Source organism: Scardinius erythrophthalmus (genome assembly GCF_964197995.2).
Source record: "Scardinius erythrophthalmus genome assembly, chromosome: 7".
Taxonomy (NCBI): Eukaryota; Metazoa; Chordata; class Actinopteri; order Cypriniformes; family Leuciscidae; genus Scardinius; species Scardinius erythrophthalmus.
In genome coordinates, this window is record NC_138227.1 from 44698346 (window position 1) to 44718212 (window position 19867).

A 19867-nucleotide genomic window follows, 5' to 3' on the forward strand; every position below is an offset into this window, starting at 1 on the left:
TAAATAGGGAAACCGTGGAGGTGTTTGGTAGCTTCTCTGCTTGGCCCATATTGAATGAACTGAGTGAACAAAGTTTCGCCGCGCGCCAGAGCGATTAAGTGCACGCACTGAGACGAGAGAGGTATGTATCAACTCGTCTTAGTTAAGGGAATAACATAGTTTAATATGAAAAGACGGTGGAGTATTCCTTTAACTGGGGACGTTCTGTATGCAAATTAGGTGTCAACTAGTTAAAGGGATAGATTTTGGTATGTTTTAGCTTACAGGGCATCCAAGATGTAGGTGTCTTTTTTTCCGCAGTAGTTTAAATTTGGATATTTTTAGGTCAAACCGTTCTTGTCTGTCAGTCGTATACGTTAATGCAGGTCTATGGTCAAGGTATCAAAGAGCATGCACAGAGTCCAAATTAAAACAATTCCCCATCGTAAGGCCACATTGATGGCCTAAGACACGAAACGAGCGGTTTGTGCGAGAAAACGAACAGTATTTATGTCGGGTTTTTTTAGCTCACTGCCACGTCCAAGTGATCTGAGGGCGCGCGCGCATCCTGGTGTGTGACGTGTACGCAGACTGGTGCATAGATAGATGTCGCCTTAAAGACATTCGTTCCAATGAACTGCCGTAGACAAGGCGACATCTAGTGTAAATATCTATGCACCAGTCTGCGCACACGTCACACACCAGGATGCGCGCGCGCCCTCAGATCACTTGGACGGTCCTGATATTTAGATATACTATTCTTCAATAAATATATTTGTTTGACAGGGAAGCTGTGCGCAAACAGGAATATATATTATTTTTCAAAAATAGAAAAAAAGCACCCCAGAAAAAAGGGCACTTTCTCTCCAGGAATAAAAAGGGCAGGTGCTCAAGCCCCCTTTGATGTCTATGTGTGCACGTGCCTGATCGCTGTCATGACGACAGCACAGGAGTTTTTTTATGAATGAAAGCGGCTGACGCGCATAATTCATATTAAAGGGATCGACTCATTTTTTCATTTCATAACTCCTGACAGAAATTAAGAAATAACTGTCACTATAAGTTTCTCTGAATACAATAGGGGTCAAATACTGAAACTTGAGTCTTATATCTTTTTAATGATGTATAGTTTGTAAAGGTAATAACATTTAATCTGATAGTAACTTTGAACTATTTAAACAAAAAACCGCTTCAGTGCGCCAGCGCACTGGCAAAGGTTAACAGGTTTAAAGGACAAGTTCGGTATTTTACACTTAAAGCCCTGTTTACAGATCGTTTCTGATGAAATAGGACAGTTAAAATTAAAATTTGGACACACGCTGCTGTCCCGAGAATTTTAGGTTTATTTCGCTTTCCCCCCCACCTACACAATGGCAGCCTATGGGCACTGGAACAATCCTTCATAAAACGCATTAAACTTTTGATTACAAAGATGTGAAACTCACCGAGTGGTCAGGGGTGTTCACTGATATGCTCACACAAAAATCGCTGCAAAAGATGCTTTCCAACAGGTTTTATCATAGTTTTTGTCCAACTCCATTGACTTGTATTGGACGAGCTGTGTGAGGTACGGTATTACTCCGCCGCTTCTTCTTCTGCTTCTTCTGTGTATTCAGTGAAATGCCAGCGGTTTGCTTGCAATTGGCAAAGGTGCATTATCGCCACCAACTGGGCTGGAGTGTCTATTATTCAAGCTCTCAACGGAAGAATCTACGGGTGTGAGACGTTTGGAAAAATAGATCCACAGTTTTACAACGCATGGTAAAACACCAGTTGGAAAGCATCTTTTGCAGCGATTTTTGTGTGAGCATATCAGTGAACACCCCTGACCACTCGGTGGGTTTCACGTCTTTGTAAACGAAAGTTTAATGAGTTTTATGAAGGACTGTTCCAGTGCCCATAGGCTGCCATTGTGTAGGTGGGGGGGAAAGCGAAATAAACCTAAAATTCTCGGGACAGCAGCGTGTGTCCAAATTTTACTCTTAACTGTTCTATTTCATCTGTAAACAGGGCTTTAAGTGTAAAATACCGAACTTGTCCTTTAAGGATCCGTTCATTCTATGGAGTGTAACAACAAAAATGTTAATGTTAATTATAACAATTAAGGAAAGCAAACATATTGTGCAATTCAAAAGAAGGTTTAAAATGTCTATATTAGAAAAGTATATAAATTAAGGTGGACATGGGACAAACATCTCATTTCCTCTTCAAGAGGTTGATTTGAATTACCATTCGTCTGTTTCTTGCCATTTTGCATATATTTAATTATTATTACTATTTTTTTATATTATATAGTGTGATTTATATTCAGATAAATGTACTTTAAATGATTAAGTTTTTTTCTTAATAAGGATAAATTATGATATCTTGCAAGAGTAAACAGTAGCCGTTTCAAAGCTAGATGTGTAAAAGGGGAAGGCAAATATAAGTTAGCTTCTTCCTTCTTGCGTTTTTTTTTTAATTTCTTTTGAACATGCTGAGACTTTTAGTTTTATTGTTTTCTGTTAAAATATGTTTTGTTGCTAATGATCATGTTCCGAAGAAGAAAAAGAAAAAAAGAATAAAATTCATTCATTCGTTCATTCATTCATTCATTCATTCATTCATTCATTCATTCAAAAATCAAAGGCTATTGGCGCCCTCTGCAGGCAGTTGTTATAATACTAAATGGAGTATAGCTGCAAAAAATAGTAGACTGAAGTCCCTTAATGCAGCTTTAAGAAAACTTAAATTGTACACTGTGTTCAAATGAGCTGTTTCACAGACTTTTTATGTTAGTGTTAGTTATCAGTCTGAATGCCTTGCACTTAATGGATTTTTTTTTTTTTTAATTCAGGGTTAATTCAGGTAGTTATAAAGCATTTAGTAGTGCTCAGTTCACTATTTTTGTGAGCTCATCTAAAGTGAGGACTAGTTATGCCTTGTAAAACATTTATAAAGGAAATTTAAAGGCTCAGTTAAATATATCTATGTTCTGTATCACTGTGTGTGTTTGTTTCCTTTTTCTGTTTAGAAGATCAGTGAGTCTTTAAATCTCCTTTATAAACGCTTTACAAGGCATAACTAGTCCTCACTTTAGATGAGCTCACAAAATAGTTAACTACCTGAATGAACCCTGAATTACAGTAGAAATACATGTTAATAAATCATTTAACACACTAAGTAACTATTACAATATGTCTGAATAATAAGATGTATGAATGTACATTTAAATTGTTGATTAATCATTTTCTTACACTTTATAAGTGATCTTATGAATCACTGACAGCTCCTAAACAACTGCTTTGTAAATAATGCAATACTTCATTTTGAAAAGATAAATGGATCATTAATAAAGTATGAAAATACAATTATTAAACACATTATAGATATGCTTATAAATCAAGAACAACACATTTATAACTGTATTTATAAACTGCTTATTAATGTATATTAATGCTTTATAAATGATGAATTAACTATTTACTAATGCTTAACTAATGATTAATAGCGTGCAGTTATTATAAAGTTTTACCAATAAAGGTGTATTAGGAAAAGAGGAAATAATTATAATCAATCGGTTAAAGGTGCTATAAGCGATCACACGCGTTTTTTGGGGCAAAACATTTTTTTTTCACATACCGCAAACATCTCCTCACTATCCGCTAGCTGCATGTCCCCTGAACACACTAGCCGCTTTCCGACCGGAGGAACCTTTTCACAGTTCCTAGAACTATTGGCTATAGTACCCGGATGTCGGCGTGTTCGCACCGCAGGAACTAGGAACGATTTTAGTTCAAGGAACTCCATTTGTAGGAACTAATTTAGGTCCTACTTCAGAGTAGGGTCTAAACCAGCACTATAGGAACTACCCGTGACGTTAGTGTACGCTGATTGGCTGAACGCACGTGGAACACCAGCACCCGCCATTTTTAAAACAGCTAGAATGTAAACACACAGATTATAGCCTATATATTTACTCCATAAACTAATACAAACATGGAAAACAGTGATAGATGGGTCTCTAAACCTTTATGCTGAAGAGAAAATCCAACGCAACTTTTAGGGGACCAAGCCAAACATGATTATGTTTATCTGCCCAGCTAGCAACACTGAACATCAACCACACGGCATAGGCTAATAACCTTTTTTCATATACTGTCTACTTTCTATATCAGTTCTATCTAATAAGATATTAAACAGTACTGTTAGACAGATCGCTAACTAATAAACACAGAGAAAGCGAGCATTGTTTGCTCTGGCGTTCTCAGCGCCGCCAAAATAAAGGTCCGTCGCGCCGTCAAAATAAAAGTCAGCGTGCTTGCGTCACTCCCTTACCCCTCCTACCAGTTCCTATGGCCACTTGGCCAGTGCGAACGCAAACAGCAAAACCGAGTTTGGGGGAGAGTAGTTCATAGAACTGTTTAGAAGTGGACAGTTCCTAGAACTACTTGGTCGGAAAGCGGCTACTGTAAAAAAACACGGTCTCTGCAGACACCACAGGCTCCACAAACTGCAGCAAAAACAAACTGAGCAACAAACAGAGCGACCCGCAGCACGAAACATAACAAACTGTTCCAGCCAATAACCGACCAGAATGATGTGGGGGTGGGGTTCGGGGGGTTAGTGCGCGGATGAGGAGGAGGGAGGGTCTAGCTAGCCTCCGTTTTGTTTGATAATTATTCAAACATCAACAAGAGGTTACGCCAACCGAGATCGCTTACAGCACCTTTAATAAAATAAAAGCAGTTAAACAAAGTTGCAGAATATTTTCTTCAGTTCGACACAGTTAGATGACCCCTAGATGACCCCTAAATCAATAGGATGCTACTCTTCCGAGGTGTCTTTGGTTTCCAGAGCCACTCTCAGCTTCTGCCAGAAGACCCTGGTGTCCTCTCCTGGTTTAGGCCAGCTGAGATACGTCTTCTTCTGGATGAGTCTCTTCATTCTGTAGTACGGAGACAGTTGATGACTTGGAATATTCTCCAGGAATACCAGGATAAGAACATCTTTTTTCTCATCAAAGAGACGGAAACTAGCGACTTGGATCTCTCTGGAACACCACTCACTTTCCAGGTAGTGACGGCTAATCACACAGATGGTTTTGCGACTATTATAAATGCCATCAACAATATTATCCATAATCGGTTTGCCTGGTTCAAAGTCCCTGTGATGCAGACACAGCTTCCAGCCCTGCTCCTCTTCCAACTGAGGTAACAGTTCCCTCATTACCCACAATTCATCATGAACATTATAGGAAATAAAAGCATCGTACTGCAAACCATTGAGCTTTCTCTGCTGTTTGTTATCATGGAGAAAAGCAAGTAGAAGGTAGTAAGCATAAATAACCTGCCATTTGAGGAAGTGGAAGAGAAAAGAGCCGAGGAGGGTCAGTGACACTAGTGTGGTTGTGGAAATGAAACAGAAAAACCCAACATCTACATTACATGAACCTACATCAAGATCCAGGAGTTTATGTCCTTTGAGTTTGTCTGGGTAATTGCATGCAAGTTCATAACCATTGTCAACTTGTGTCTCATTGCTACGTATGGTCCAGTTGACGAACCAGGCATTGCTACAGTCACATGAGAGAGAATTAGCTTGCAGATCGATGTAAATCAGTGTTGGAAGAGACTGGATCAAAGTTTCATTAACGACTGATATTGAGTTCTTGCTTGCATGCAACAGACGCAGTTTACTGAGATTTGCGTTTATGAGAAAGTCCAAAGATTGCAAGCCAAGTTTGGACAGGTGGAGTGTCTTGAGGACCCGGAGTGGCAGAAATTCTGTTGCTGTGAGTGAAATAAAATTATTCCTGCTGAGATCCAGTTCCAACAGAGAAGGAGTGTACGTAAATGTGTCTGGATGTAAAGAATTTATATTAAGATTCTCTGCTTGAAGTTCCTCCAAAGACTGCAGTCCCATGAAAAGGTTTGGGGGTAAATAGCGCATTCCTCTATTAATTTGGCTAAAAATGTTCAGAGTCTTTAGCTTTCCCAGATTTTGAAAGGGTGGTTGTGCAAGAGCATCTTGATTGTCATATGAAATATGGTTATTGTTCAACAGAAGTGTTTTCAGGTTTGGGAGGCTGGAGAACACAGAATCTTTTATTGAACTCTGAGAGAGCTTGTTTGATTGCAAATTCAGGAGGGTTAAATTTGTCAATCCATCGAAGGCCCCCGCTTCAATATTCAATATTTTATTGTCTGGCAGAGACAAATTCTTCAATGATTTTAAGGACTCAAAATCTCCCCTACGGAGAGAGTCCAGCTTGTTATTTGACAGTTGCAATCTCTCAAGTTTATGAAGATCTTTTTTAAAATATCCGTTGGGAAGGAGTCTGTTAGATCCAATCAGTAGAGTTGCTAAGGCTTTCAGATCTTTAAAAGCAAAGTCCTCAATAAGAGATATTTCATTACAGAAAATCTGAAGGGTCCGTAATTGGGTTAAGTTGGCAAAATCAACACAGCCTATGTTCGTTATTTTGTTGAAGGTGAGGTCCAAAAGATGAAGACCTGGTAGGCTGCTGACGATAGCAGGGACGCTGGATAGTCTGTTGTGGGAGAGATCTAGTTCAGTTAATTGTGTGCAGAACTGCATCTCGTCTTTTGATATGGATGTAATGTTGTTCCTTTGCAAGCCTAGAAATCTCAAAGACGAAATCAGACAGACGTTCCTAATCAAAGCTCGCACTTTTACATCTCCCAGAGAGTGAAGCCTCAGGCTGGCCAAAGAATTGAAGGTCTGTAGGAGATCTGTGATCTTCTCCAGGGGCATTTGTATTCCACTTATATTTAGATGTTGCACACTTTTTAGATACCTTTTGTCCTGCACATCCCATGTCATGTTTTCAGAAATGAAAGCCAAGATCAAATTATCAAGGAGAGGGAAAATATCCGCAGTGATACTGAACACTTTCAAAGGATTTTTAGATAAATCCAGGACTTTCAGTCTCAGAGATATGTTGGACACGTCCGAGGACTGAAACGAGGTGAAGCCGTTAAACCCAATGTGCACTTCCTGTAATTGTGGTAATAAAAATAGCGGCTGAACTTTGCTTATTGTATTCAGATGATTTCTTGTCAGATTTACTTTTCTCAAACTGATCAGGGGTGAAAACGCAGAGAAGTTGATATTTGTGATAAAGTTCTCATTTAGATGCAAGACGGTGAGATTTCCCAGATTCTGAAACATTCCTCCCAAGATCTCCGTCAGTTTGTTGCAGGCCAGATTTAACTCCTGAAGAGCCACCAAACTGCTGAACGCACCTTCCTCCACTTCCCAGATCTTGTTGTGTTGTGCAGAAAGACTTTTAAGATTAGACAGCTGAGAGAAATACTCCTTTTTAATCTTCTGTATGAGATTGTCAGAAACATCCAAGTGTGTGGCTTTGTCCGGTATATTCCTTGGTACAAAATGCAGGGACCTCTTGTTACAAAGCACATTTATATTTTCTGCATATTTCAAAGCCCCTCTGACGGTGCAGTTCTTTACTGTGTATCCATTTACAAGATTTATGAAAACACAGCAGTAAAGCAGCCATGACGTCAAACTGCAGTATTTACTAAAGCACAAACCACGTTCTCTCTTTGACATTTTTAAGATTCACTCTGTTGTAATCACTTAAATGGAGTAAATCATCCAGTTGTAATTCTTGACTTTTCTTAGCTTCAGTTTTCCTAAGAAAGAGAAACACCAGTGTAAGTGCAGTGATAATGGTGTTACGCAGGTAATACTGAGGCTAATAAAGCATTGAGTCATTGGGCAGAGAACACAGAATTAAAGCCAGCTAAAATCCCTGTGCATTGAGCAAACACTTAGATATACTGTATGCACACTGCACAGTACGAAACATTCTTTTAAAATATAATTAGGTGTCTCTATACTTACGAAAAGTGAGGAAATTTGTTGCCTAAGAAAAATGAAGTAAACACTTTTCACCCCAAATGTAAAAAAAAAAAAAATGTTTGGGCATATATGAAATATCTGGGATACACACAGACTTTGACATGTCACTTATGTTTAGGTTTTAACTAAGAATACTTACATTTTTCGGTGTGGAGGGAAGCTTATTTGCTTCTTTTTGCAATGACAACTGGTTGTCTAGTAAATTAATATCAGAACCTTGTTTGCGTATACTTAAACAAACTAGAGCCTTATTTTTTTACGAAAGATCTCTGTCCTGATTGAAAACTCTCTCAAATAGAGCATTATTGTCTTCAGAGAATCTCAAATCACTAAATTTAGAAACAAATATTTTAAATGATTAAAGGAACAGTTGTACAAAAAATTAATGACCTTAATCAAAATGGGTAATGTCAACAAAGCAGAACGAATTAAGTTAGATGATTGGGTTTAAAAAAAAATAAATATATATATATATATATATATATATATATATATATTATTAAGTTTTGTTTGAAACCTTACCTTTAAACAATTCCAAGTAAATGCAGAGCAAATAATCACAAAGCAGGTCTTCTTGATTCCCCTTAATGACTATAGTGCTGATTCGACACAGTTTACCTTACTTTTCATTTTAAAGTTCTTACATTTTCAGGACCTGAATCCCATTTGCTTCTGTGTCGTTTCACTTCTTATTTCCAAATTTATACTGTGAAAGAAAGTCATAAGAGGTCCAAAAAAAGGAAGGATGTGAAACTGAGGTCAACAGAAGTGTTCTTAATAAAAATCTTTGGGAAGGCAAAAACCCAATTACATTTTGTCAAGTGATATCTGCTTTAGTATGCTTTATGCTGAAATAAATGTCAATATGTCAGATTTGGTACATAAAGTGTGCATAAGGACACATACCCTGTAGCAAAGTTGATCTTAAATGTATTTTTGCACACCACATGATCATGCAGTCTAGATTTTAGAAAGATTAATCCTGTGACAGATAGTCATGTGCTTTTGCATGAGGTGAATGTAACCAATCAGAATATTCTTTACTGTTGCATCATTTTCTAAATAAATTGTGTGTAAAACTTAGTTCAAAGAGTCTCTCTTGGTAAATGACACCAGAGAGTAATAATAAACTTGCAGTCTAGGAGTATTGTCTGGTATGTGCTGCAGCACGTAATAGAAGAGAAGTGCTAAAGTTGGAGATAGTGATAGTCCATTCTCTTGCAAGAAGCAGCGATGATATGTCAGAGAAGCATTAAAGATTCTGTGCTCATTGTGATAGTTGATTTGCTCTTTAGACGGGACGCCGTCACCAGGCTAGGACTAGACAACCTTTGTAAGTAGGCAATGAGGTTGCCAGATACCTCTGCATTGCAAATAAAAACAGTTGTAGAATATTTGTGCGGGCTCAAAGGACTTGACCTTGAGACCACAACTTTCTTTTTTTTTTTGTACGAAGTTGTTAAAAACAAAACAAAAGGATGTTTTGGAACCTGTTATGTAAAGCTAGCTGGAAAAAAAATTGTGTGATCACATTTAAATGATAAATTTGGCTATTAATGACTAAGATTACTGTTTAATTCAAACAAAGTACTATTCTGAACTAAGAAGAGCTATAGGTAGTGTATTGATGTGACTCGCGTCCTGGACCAACTTTACAGTTTTTATGAATTGCTAAAACACATTTCTCGAAACCTTGAACACAAATCCAAATCTTCAAACTACATTCAGAGAACCTCTGACTCTTCTGGCAAAATCAAACAATTGCCTTAAACCATTTCACCCGTACTCAAAATCAAACAATGCTTTCAGATCATACACACATCCAGTCAATATTATAAACACTACAGATTATTCATTAGACACTACATAGAGAAATGGAGAAGAGTATCCAGAGCATGTAGCTTACAGAAGAAAACGTATATTGTACACAGTGAACAAATCTTGTAATGTAAAAAAGTATAGTAATCGATTTGCAACATACGGTAAAGTGAATAAATTGTAAATGCACTGCAAGTATAGTATTGTAATGAATATTACTGAATGTCTGTATATTCAGCACTTACATTCTGTAGTCAACTACAAAACCAAAAAGTTTAAAAAACCTCTAAATGAGAAGCATGTTACATTACACTCAAAAGAGTTGTGCAACTGCAAAATCAAAGTCAGTGAGAGATTCATTCTGCCTTAGCATCACGTCTTCATGTTTGGTCCGGGCTGAGGACTTTGTCCACATCTCAGGGAATATGATGTTTCTTGTCTTGTGGGACGTACTGAGTTTTTTTTTTTTTTTTTTTACGTAATTAGCTTAATGCCCTCGGGTTGCATGAGTGATCTAATTCTATACCTTGAGGGAGAGTATAAAAGGGAATTCAGAGGGGGTCGCACACCGGACGAGAAGTGCAGCACTGCGTCGCGTCTAGAACAACTTGAGGTATCGCACACCAGACATGTACTTTCTCAGTTTATGGCCAGCAATATAAGATAATGTCTGCATTCTATGTTATGATTGTACTGTACAATTAAACACAAACGTTGCTGAGTATGCAGTCTGAACACTTGTCCTCAGAGCGTCCGTTAAATGAATGAATTGATAATATCACCTGAAAATCTGATAATTTTCATTCAAGCAGCTGATTTCTGTAAATGAATGTAAAACTAAATGTATCTTGCAGCACAGAGTGAAGTCAGTACATTAACGACGATTAGAGACAAATATAATATAAATTTAATATAAACAATTTAAATGGCGCTCTGTGGCGTGGCAGGATTTTGAACAAGGTCCTGAGCCGTAACTGGCGTTGCGGACAGACGCCGAATGGCGCCGCCGGTGTGTGTACACTCATAGAAAATAATGTGTTTGAATTTTAAAGATGTGGCGCTGCGCTTCTCGTCCGGTGTGCGACCCCCTTAAGGAATGTTTTTTGTGTTTGAGCACCGTGTGTGCGTCACAAAAACCCTCTGGTGTGTCCGATCCAGCCTTAACAACACTGTCCACACCTTGCTCTTTCTCGTCCTCGTCCTCATCTTACACATACTCTTCCTCATCTCCCTCTCAGATTGTTTCCATCTATTGTTCATATCATCATTCAGTGCACCCGTGTTAACTGTGCTCTCTGAACTGGTTTATATAATGGGCGGCGCTAGGGAGGGGCTAGCACCCCCAAGAAAGATCAAAGCACCCCATTAGCACCCCCAAAAAATATTTCTGGAATCAATTATATTCAGGCTGTGTTCTATGGAAGCCCTGAAACAAATGGTGCAGGAAAAAAAAGAAAACTTTCTATTTCAAGATATTAAGTCGTTATTTCGACATAATTATCTGTTATTTCGACATAACTCGTTATTTCGACATAATAACGGGACATTCTAATCTGCATTAAACCACATTAAGCGTTCTTATAATGATTTTTCTATGGGAGAAAAATGCTTAATACTGTAACGTGTAATTAAACGTTGCGTTCATATTCTGGGCTCATCTGATTTTTTGTACATAGTGTAGCCTACTTTATTATGATTTTAGTATCATAATGATTAATAAATGCATGCACAATACCTTTTGACTAGTAACCAAAAGTCCAAATCATAGTCTCTGCTGCACCAATTTAACTGATATAAATACTAGTGTAGAACATTGCATAGAAACTGTGTCTATTCCTCGTTTAGTGAGATCAAATAATAAATCTAATGCAGGATCTAGAAAAAATCTAATTGTTATTAAATCAGAAAATGTTGCTATTAGTAATCAAAAACAATTTCTAAAGCTAGGTCTTCTAAAAACATTAGATCACTCACACCTAAGGCAGTTATTGTAAATGAAATAGTCACAGATAATAGCTTCGATGTACTTTGCCTTACTGAAACCTGGCTTAAACCAAATGATTATTTCGGTCTAAATGAGTCTACTCCATCAGGATACTCCTATAAGCACGAGCCCCGTCTGATTGGTCGTGGCGGCGGTGTTGCAACAATCTATAGAGATATTCTCAATGTTACTCAGAAAACAGGCTATAAGTTTATTTCGTTTGAAGTACTTGTGCTAAATGTTACGCTCTTAGATGTTCGAAAAACATCCCTATTATCTCTAGCCTTGGCTACCGTATATAGACCGCCTGGGCCTTACGCTGATTTCCTAAAAGAGTTTGCAGATTTTCTCTCAGACCTATTAGTTAATTTCGATAAAGCATTAATTGTTGGAGACTTTAATATCCACGTAGATAATTCAAATGATGTGCTAGGGGCTGCGTTTACAGATTTATTAAACTCCTTTGGGGTCAAGCAAAACGTTACCGGACCGACTCATCGTTTTAATCATACACTCGATTTAATTATATCACATGGAACCGATCCAACCGATATTGATATCATTCCACAAAGTGACGATGTCACTGACCATTACATGGTAACTTGCATATTACGTACTCCTGTAGTATATCATGCTGCGCCGCGTTATCGATTAGGCAGAACAATCCTTCCATCCACCATAGATAATTTTTCAAATAGCTTACCTGATCTGTCTCAGCTGCTCAGTGAACCCAAACAAACAGATGAACTTGAGGAATTAACTAGCACTATGAGCACCATTCTCTCTGGAACACTGGATATTGTTGCGCCCATTAGATTAAAAAAGGTCAGAGAGAAAAGTAAAGCACCATGGTACAACAATACTACGCATGTTCTAATGAGAGAAACCCGTATTTTAGAGTGTAAATGGAAAAAAACTAACTTAGAGGTCTTTAGAATCGCATGGAAAGACAGTATGTCACGTTATAAAAAGGCCCTAAAAGCGGCCAGGGCTGAGCATCTCCGCAAACTAATAGAAAACAACCAAAACAATCCTAGGTTTTTATTTAACACCGTGGCTAGACTAACAAATAAACAGATGTCTCCTGAACAAAATATTCCGTTACAGTTTAGTAGTAATGATTTCATGAAGTTCTTCACTGAGAAAATAGAAAACATCAGAACCACAATTGTAAACGTTCAATCCTCAATCGCGCCTTATAATTCAGCCTCAATTATCACCCCGCAAGAACAATTACAGTGCTTTACAACTATAGAACAAAAAGAGTTAAATAAACTTATCACTTCATCTAAAACAACAACATGTTTACTAGATTCTATACCAACTAAACTATTGAAAGAAGTGTTACCTATAGTGGAAGAGCCTCTCCTCAATATTATTAACTCATCTTTATCTTTAGGTTATGTTCCAAGAACATTTAAACTGGCAGTTATAAAACCTCTCATTAAGAAACCACAATTAGATCCACATAATCTAGCAAATTATAGACCCATTTCAAATCTACCTTTTATGTCTAAAATACTAGAAAAAGTTGTGTCCGCTCAACTGGGCTCTTTCTTGCAAGAAAATGACACCTATGAAAAGTTTCAGTCTGGGTTCAGGCCGTATCATAGCACTGAAACTGCGCTCGTTAAAATCACAAATGATTTACTTTTAGCTTCTGACCAAGGCTGTATCTCAATACTAGTTTTACTTGATCTTAGTGCTGCGTTCGATACTATAGATCACACAATACTCTTAGATCGACTACAAAATTATACTGGTGTTCAAGGACAAGCATTAAGCTGGTTTAGATCGTATTTATCTGACCGCTACCATTTTGTTTATTTAACCCTCTGGGGTCTAGGGTGTTTTTGGGGTCCTTGAGATGTTCTGACATGCCCTGACATTTGTGCTTTTTTCAGTTGCTAATAAACATATTAATGGCAAAAATAAAATTACACACTATTTAGCACAAACAGGGCTACCATAATATGTGAGCAACAAGAATGTACATGTCTACATTTTTGAGAGAATAATGTTTATGCGTGGTTATTGAAAAAACTAAAAACTAAAGTTTCTGAAATAAGGCCATAAAACACATTCTAAATATGTGCCAATAAGACTTTTGTCTAATGGATGTCATCACCTAGTGTTTTTTCTTCAAAATGATGTGAAAATCACCCTGCCTTATCATTCACATAACACAATACATTGATTTGAATTTTGCAAAGCACTTTCTGTTTGGAAAGGCAATATGCGGAGTGGGCGTCAACGATCATGCATATTTAGTGGTTCACACCTTAAGAGACAATGGGGCCTGCATACTTAATTAGCCATTCATTCAGGTGAGTCACTGAGCCACAAGAATGCAAGAGCAACAGTTGGAAGCATCTCAATTCTTTTTTATTTTTCCACATATTGTGCTTGCAATTTGGCCTATAATATCCAAGGAAAACATGTCTAGTAATTGTGCAGTTAATTCTCATACTGTATTTTCAGTTTTGGAATATTTATCCTCTCCCCAAATTTGTCACTAATAAAACACAATAAAAATTATTTAAAGAAAAGGCTTATATTTACCTTTTAATAGTTTGTTTACATCTACCTTGTAAATATATTTTTTTATTAAAAAGGTTACAATTACAACAACAATTCAAGTGTAATCTTTCTTTGTAAAAACTAAAGTATAAATTTTATCATACATATTTCAAAGTTAAGGATTTGATTGATTATTTGATTACTTTATTTTTGACAAAACATACTATATTTAACATGAGCAAATATTGGCAAACAAAAGCTTATTTGAGGTGGCAGATATTTTACAGTAAAAATGTATAATCTATCCAAAACTAATCAACGAAATGTTGTCTTTCATATGTCTGTAACATAGGTCTTTCATTTTTATTATAAGAAATATAAATGTTAATTTGCAGTTTAATACGTTGCTTATACAAATACATTTTATTTCAACATATTTCAGTCGATTTTTACTCAGTATAGCAATACAGTTTGCTAAAACCGAAACATTCATTCACAAACAGAAACGCCTGACTGTAACGTTTTTATGAAATATTAGGACATATAAATGTTAATTTTCAGTTTAATACGTTGCTTATACAAATAGCCTACATTTTATTTCAACATATTTCTGTCGATTTTTACTCAACTCAGTATAGCAATACAGTTTGCTAAAACATCATCATTCATTCACACAGAGACGCAATTTAAATTTAAACTGTCTTTTTGCGAGCTGTGATAAACAGCGCGCATCTCTGCGGCTGCCGTTCATTCATTCACAGAAACGCGATTAACTTGAGAAGGAAAAAAACTTACTACATATTCGGATCCTCTCTCCTGCAATACCCGCACTCTGAGGTAGATTCTCCATTATTATTATTTCTCACAGCGCTGCCAGATGGTGTAAACACGCAGGCTACAATGATATGATTAAACTTGTGTTTTCTCGAGCTGATATGGGGGCGTTAACAGGTTTGCTTGGATTGCCTCAGTAATTTGCGTTTGAATAGCACGCGCTCTCCGTGGGCGGAGTCACATTACATTTGAATTAGCTCTAATGAGCTCGACTGGAATCGCTCTCTTTTAATACAGATTTCACAAGATGAGAATATTTGTTTTTTATATAAATTACCTCATTTAAAAGAATAGAATTCAAGCTTCATGCCTGTGTGTCTGTATGCCTGTTTGACTGAGTATTCGCTGAGTTACAGTTCATTTTCGGACGCGTTTCAGAATAGTCTTCACTGACAGAGAGAAGGCAGAACTCGCATCACGTTTATTTTTTCTTTATTTGTCAAAAAGCACAACACTTTGTTTTTATTGTGAGTATACACAAAAATAATACACATTTAACAGAATCAATTGATGTATGAAACTTGCTTGTAATATCAAAGTCCACAGAGCAAAATTAATTTCTTTTGAACTGAACTGAAAAAAAGTGAGCTGGTATCGCCGGCGATACCGTCGACCCCAGGGGGTTAAATGGAGAAAAATCGATCATAACTCCAGTAAACTATGGAGTGCCGCAGGGATCTGTGTTAGGCCCTCTGTTATTCTCAATATATATGCTGCCACTTGGAAATATTATAAGGAAACATGGAATTAGTTTCCATTGTTATGCTGATGACACTCAAATCTATATTTCATCACGGCCAGATGAAAACACTAAATTATCCAAATTGACAGAGTGTGTTAAAGATATAAAGATTGGATGACGCGCAATTTTCTTTTATTAAATCCAGACAAGACAGAGGTACTAATCATCAGTTCAAAAAACCACCCACAAAACCTCTCACAATACAACTTTAACATAGTAGGATGTCCTGTTACTTCATCCTCTACAGTAAAAGACCTGGGTGTTATATTAGACTGCAACCTGTCTTTTGAAAATCATATTTCATATGTTACAAGAACAGCCTTTTTCCACCTTAGAAACATTGCTAAGCTACGTAATATGCTATCTGTTTCTGATGCAGAAAAGTTAGTTCATGCATTCATGACATCGAGACTAGATTACTGTAATGCTTTATTAGCTGGTTGTCCTGCAACCTCAATAAACAAGATACAGTTAGTCCAACATGCCGCCGCAAGAGTTCTAACTAGATCAAGAAAATATGATCATATAACACCAATTTTATCATCACTACATTGGTTACCTATAAAGTTCCGTATTAATTACAAGGTATTGCTACTGACTTATAAAGCCCTAAACGGCTTAGCTCCAGTCTATTTAACCGATCTTCTATCGCCCTATAATCCATTGCGCTCTTTAAGATCACTAAATTCGAGGCTTTTGGTCATACCTAGGATATCCAGATCCACCAAGGGAGGGAGAGCATTTTCACATTTAGCTCCAAAACTCTGGAATAGCCTTCCTGATACTGTTCGTTGCTCAGACTCGCTCTCCCAGTTTAAAACTAGATTAAAGACGCATCTCTTCAGCCAGGCATTCATATAATTCTTTTAATCTGACAGGTAAATCTGACCTCTAGTTCATAAACGCCAGAGGAGAACTGGCCCCTGACTGAGCCTGGGTTCTCCCAAGGTTTTTTTTTCTCCATTAGGTCACCTGATGGATTTTTTCGGTTCCTTGCCACTGTTGCCTTTGGCTTGCTCAGTTGGGGATATTTGGGGATATTTAATTTAATTAATCAATCAACGATACTATTGATCAGCATTACCAAACGTGGACGTTCCACTAGAAACAAACATTGATGTATTGTTTTAATTTATTACTGTGAAGCTGCTTTGATACAACCTATGTTGTGAAAAGCGCTATATAAATAAACTTGACTTGACAATTATCCGTGAACTTGATAAATGTTGCAGAAATGTTTAATATGCACAAACAAATGCCTTTCAACTTATGTGTGCAAAATTCAGAATTAAATGAATGTGGAGCAATTTGTACAAATAGAGAGTCTGTAAGCCTACTATATGTGTTGTAGCCATTAAATAAGCGCATTTAGTTTCATATTTGTTATAATGCTATTTTTTTCCATCTATGTTGATTATGAAAAGTATACGCAATATATCGAGAGACATGGAGTGGGTCGACAGACATGATTTTGACCACTTCATTAAGTTTTGTTTTGTTGAAAGCCTTTCTTTAAAGGGAATTTCGTTTTGTATAAATTGTATCTTAATTTTAATACATTTTTCATCAACCAATTGCCTGAATAAGAAACAAATATAGACAATAGCCTATAATCATGACATTGAGGCGCGGGCGCGGTCACTTGCATTGCTCGTGAACTGGAGCACATCTCATCATAAATTAACCGAAACTCAGTGTACGCCTCACAGACATGAGAAATATAGCCTATCTATAGAAAGCTTGAAATGTCTTTAAACGAAACAATTCCAAACGAAAATAAATAGGCTACACTCTGTAATCCATTATGTGCATTTCTCTCTATAGGCGCGTTCACTACGGAGATGGCGATCGTCAACTCTGCACATCAACTGTAGCCTAGTCTGTAATCTTCTGAGACAGAACTGTACAGAAGACACAGTGACACATCAACACTAGCTTATTAATAAAATCAATGCACGCGTCACTGGATTTACAAATGCACATCTTGCTTGTTGCACGCACACATATTATGTCGAAATAATGAGATATTGTGTTGAAATAACGGCTTAATATCTCAAAATAACGAGACATGTTTTTTTTCTTCACCAAGCGCTTCCGTAGTATTCTAATTAATAAATAAGAAAATTATTTAAGACAACAATGAAATAAAACATTTTCTCATTATGCGTGCGGCATGCGTAACTGTCACGTGAATTGTAACTATGCTGCCGCACTTTTCATTCATAATGTAATCAAATATTATTAAGAATAGATGGAGCGGTTCCTTCTGCCAAGTAAGCGATCTCGTAATTCTGATTTAGTGAGTGAAAATGAGAACATAAATTTACCTCAGCCCGAGGTTGACAACGGTTCAGAATCAGATGTTAGTTGTACTGAGTCTGACACGGAGCAGTCCGCTGATGCGTTTGCCGCAGATGCAGAGACGGCTGCTAGCACAACTGCAAGTTCCATTCAAATTAACATCACAAGGACATGTGTTAACGGGCCTATGGATTTAAGCATGGTTCGAATTACGTAGGAGCTGAGCTCCCATAGAGAGAGGATGAGCTCCCATGAAAGCAGTAAAATCATACACCTGTGGGGGTCTCTAAAAATCATCAGCACTGTTATTTCAAATTACAAATAAAGCACTTTTTCCTTCAGACTACTGTAGCGTGACTTAAAAGAGGACAAGATGCCAAACACATGGATCTCGTGGGATCTCGGATCGTCATCACATTATATCCTTATGCTTCACTTTCTGCCAGGACTTTTACTGACTTTTCTCAACTCACAGAAGTGACGACAACGTCCGATCTAGCAGTAGCATAACCCATCAGGCAAGTGTTATTTTAACATAGGCATAATTTTAATGTCCTCACCACTTTTTGCTAAGGTCGATATTGTCCCCACCAGTTTTGAAACATCTCGCGGCACTAATATACTAATACAAATAAATAAAACATCTCCAGTTAACGAGCAGAGCATTCATTTAATTTGTTTGTTAAATAAGAGGCGATCTAGCACTGAAATGTGTTATTTTTTAAATGAAGTGATCAAAGTGCTCGTTGCCACTGCGATCAGTGGTGCGGATACTGTGTTCTCTTGTGGCTCGTGCACAGTCTTCACTCGGACGCGCGCTTCAATCCGTTGTGGAGACTCTCTATTCGTTCCGGTGAAATTACAAAACAAAATGCACACAAACGTGTCCTTGCCTCATATACAACCACTGATAAACATAATCGGTTTTGATGAGAAAAAAAAACTATAGCCTACGAGTGCGGATTAGAACCCAGAACCTCAGACACGCTCAGCAAAAGTTCTGCCACTGGACCACTTAAATGGTGTCCACGAAATGTCACCACGAACAACGTATATTTGACCTCATTAAATAACAAATTAATCCAAATGTACTATTTAAATTGAATTGTGTTGGTAACGCTTTTTTATTATACATTTGTATTTATTTACATCAGTAAGCTACTATAGGCACATATCGTGACAGCAGCATGGTTGTGTATGAACTTTACCACCAAGCCACTAGGGGGCACAGGAGCACACTATCATTTTTTTTGAACTTGCGAACGTTAACCCTTTTAGAAGAAGAACTGGTAAACATTTCTTTCATGGCTAAAATAAAAAGAAATTGTGTGAAGTTTAGAACCAGCAGCCATCCCACCAAAAATAAAAATAGTGCTACCAACATCAGGTACAACTTTGGCAAAATTCGGGTTTATTTCAAAAAAAAAAAAAACATCATCAGAGGACAGTCTAAATCCAAAAAAATCTACATACACCGTGACAGTCTTGCCCATAAACGAGCTGCTGAAATAGCAGATCTCAAACAAAAAGAAATACTTCCAAGCAATGTTGTCAAACTAAGTTCGGCTATGTTTGAGGAGACAGCCAGTTCATTCAGGGCCCCCTATACTGTTGCTAAAGAAAGGTTGTCTTTCTCAAAATTCAGTCCCATAATGAAAGTTAATGAGCTAAATGGTGCAACAGTGGGCCCTGCCAGGGCTGGACTGGGACAAAAAAAATCGGCCCGGGCATTTTGGCCCAGACCGGCCCACTATATGATCATAAACACCACCCATCTTTGCACGCCCTTAATTATATGCATA

At 37.3% G+C, this 19867-nt stretch overlaps 1 protein-coding gene across 1 annotated transcript; it reads right to left on the reverse strand.

Moving 5' to 3' along the window:
* Positions 1 to 2721: 2721 nt before the first annotated feature.
* Positions 2722 to 7554, reverse strand: LOC308693851 (uncharacterized protein; the record flags this gene model as incomplete). The annotated part of the gene is made up of 1 exon (XM_081370943.1): positions 2722 to 7554. The coding sequence occupies one exon, from the start codon at positions 7552 to 7554 to the stop codon at positions 4786 to 4788; it is 2769 nt and encodes a 922-aa protein (XP_081227069.1). The 3' UTR covers positions 2722 to 4785.
* Between the last annotated feature and the right edge of the window lie 12313 nt (positions 7555 to 19867).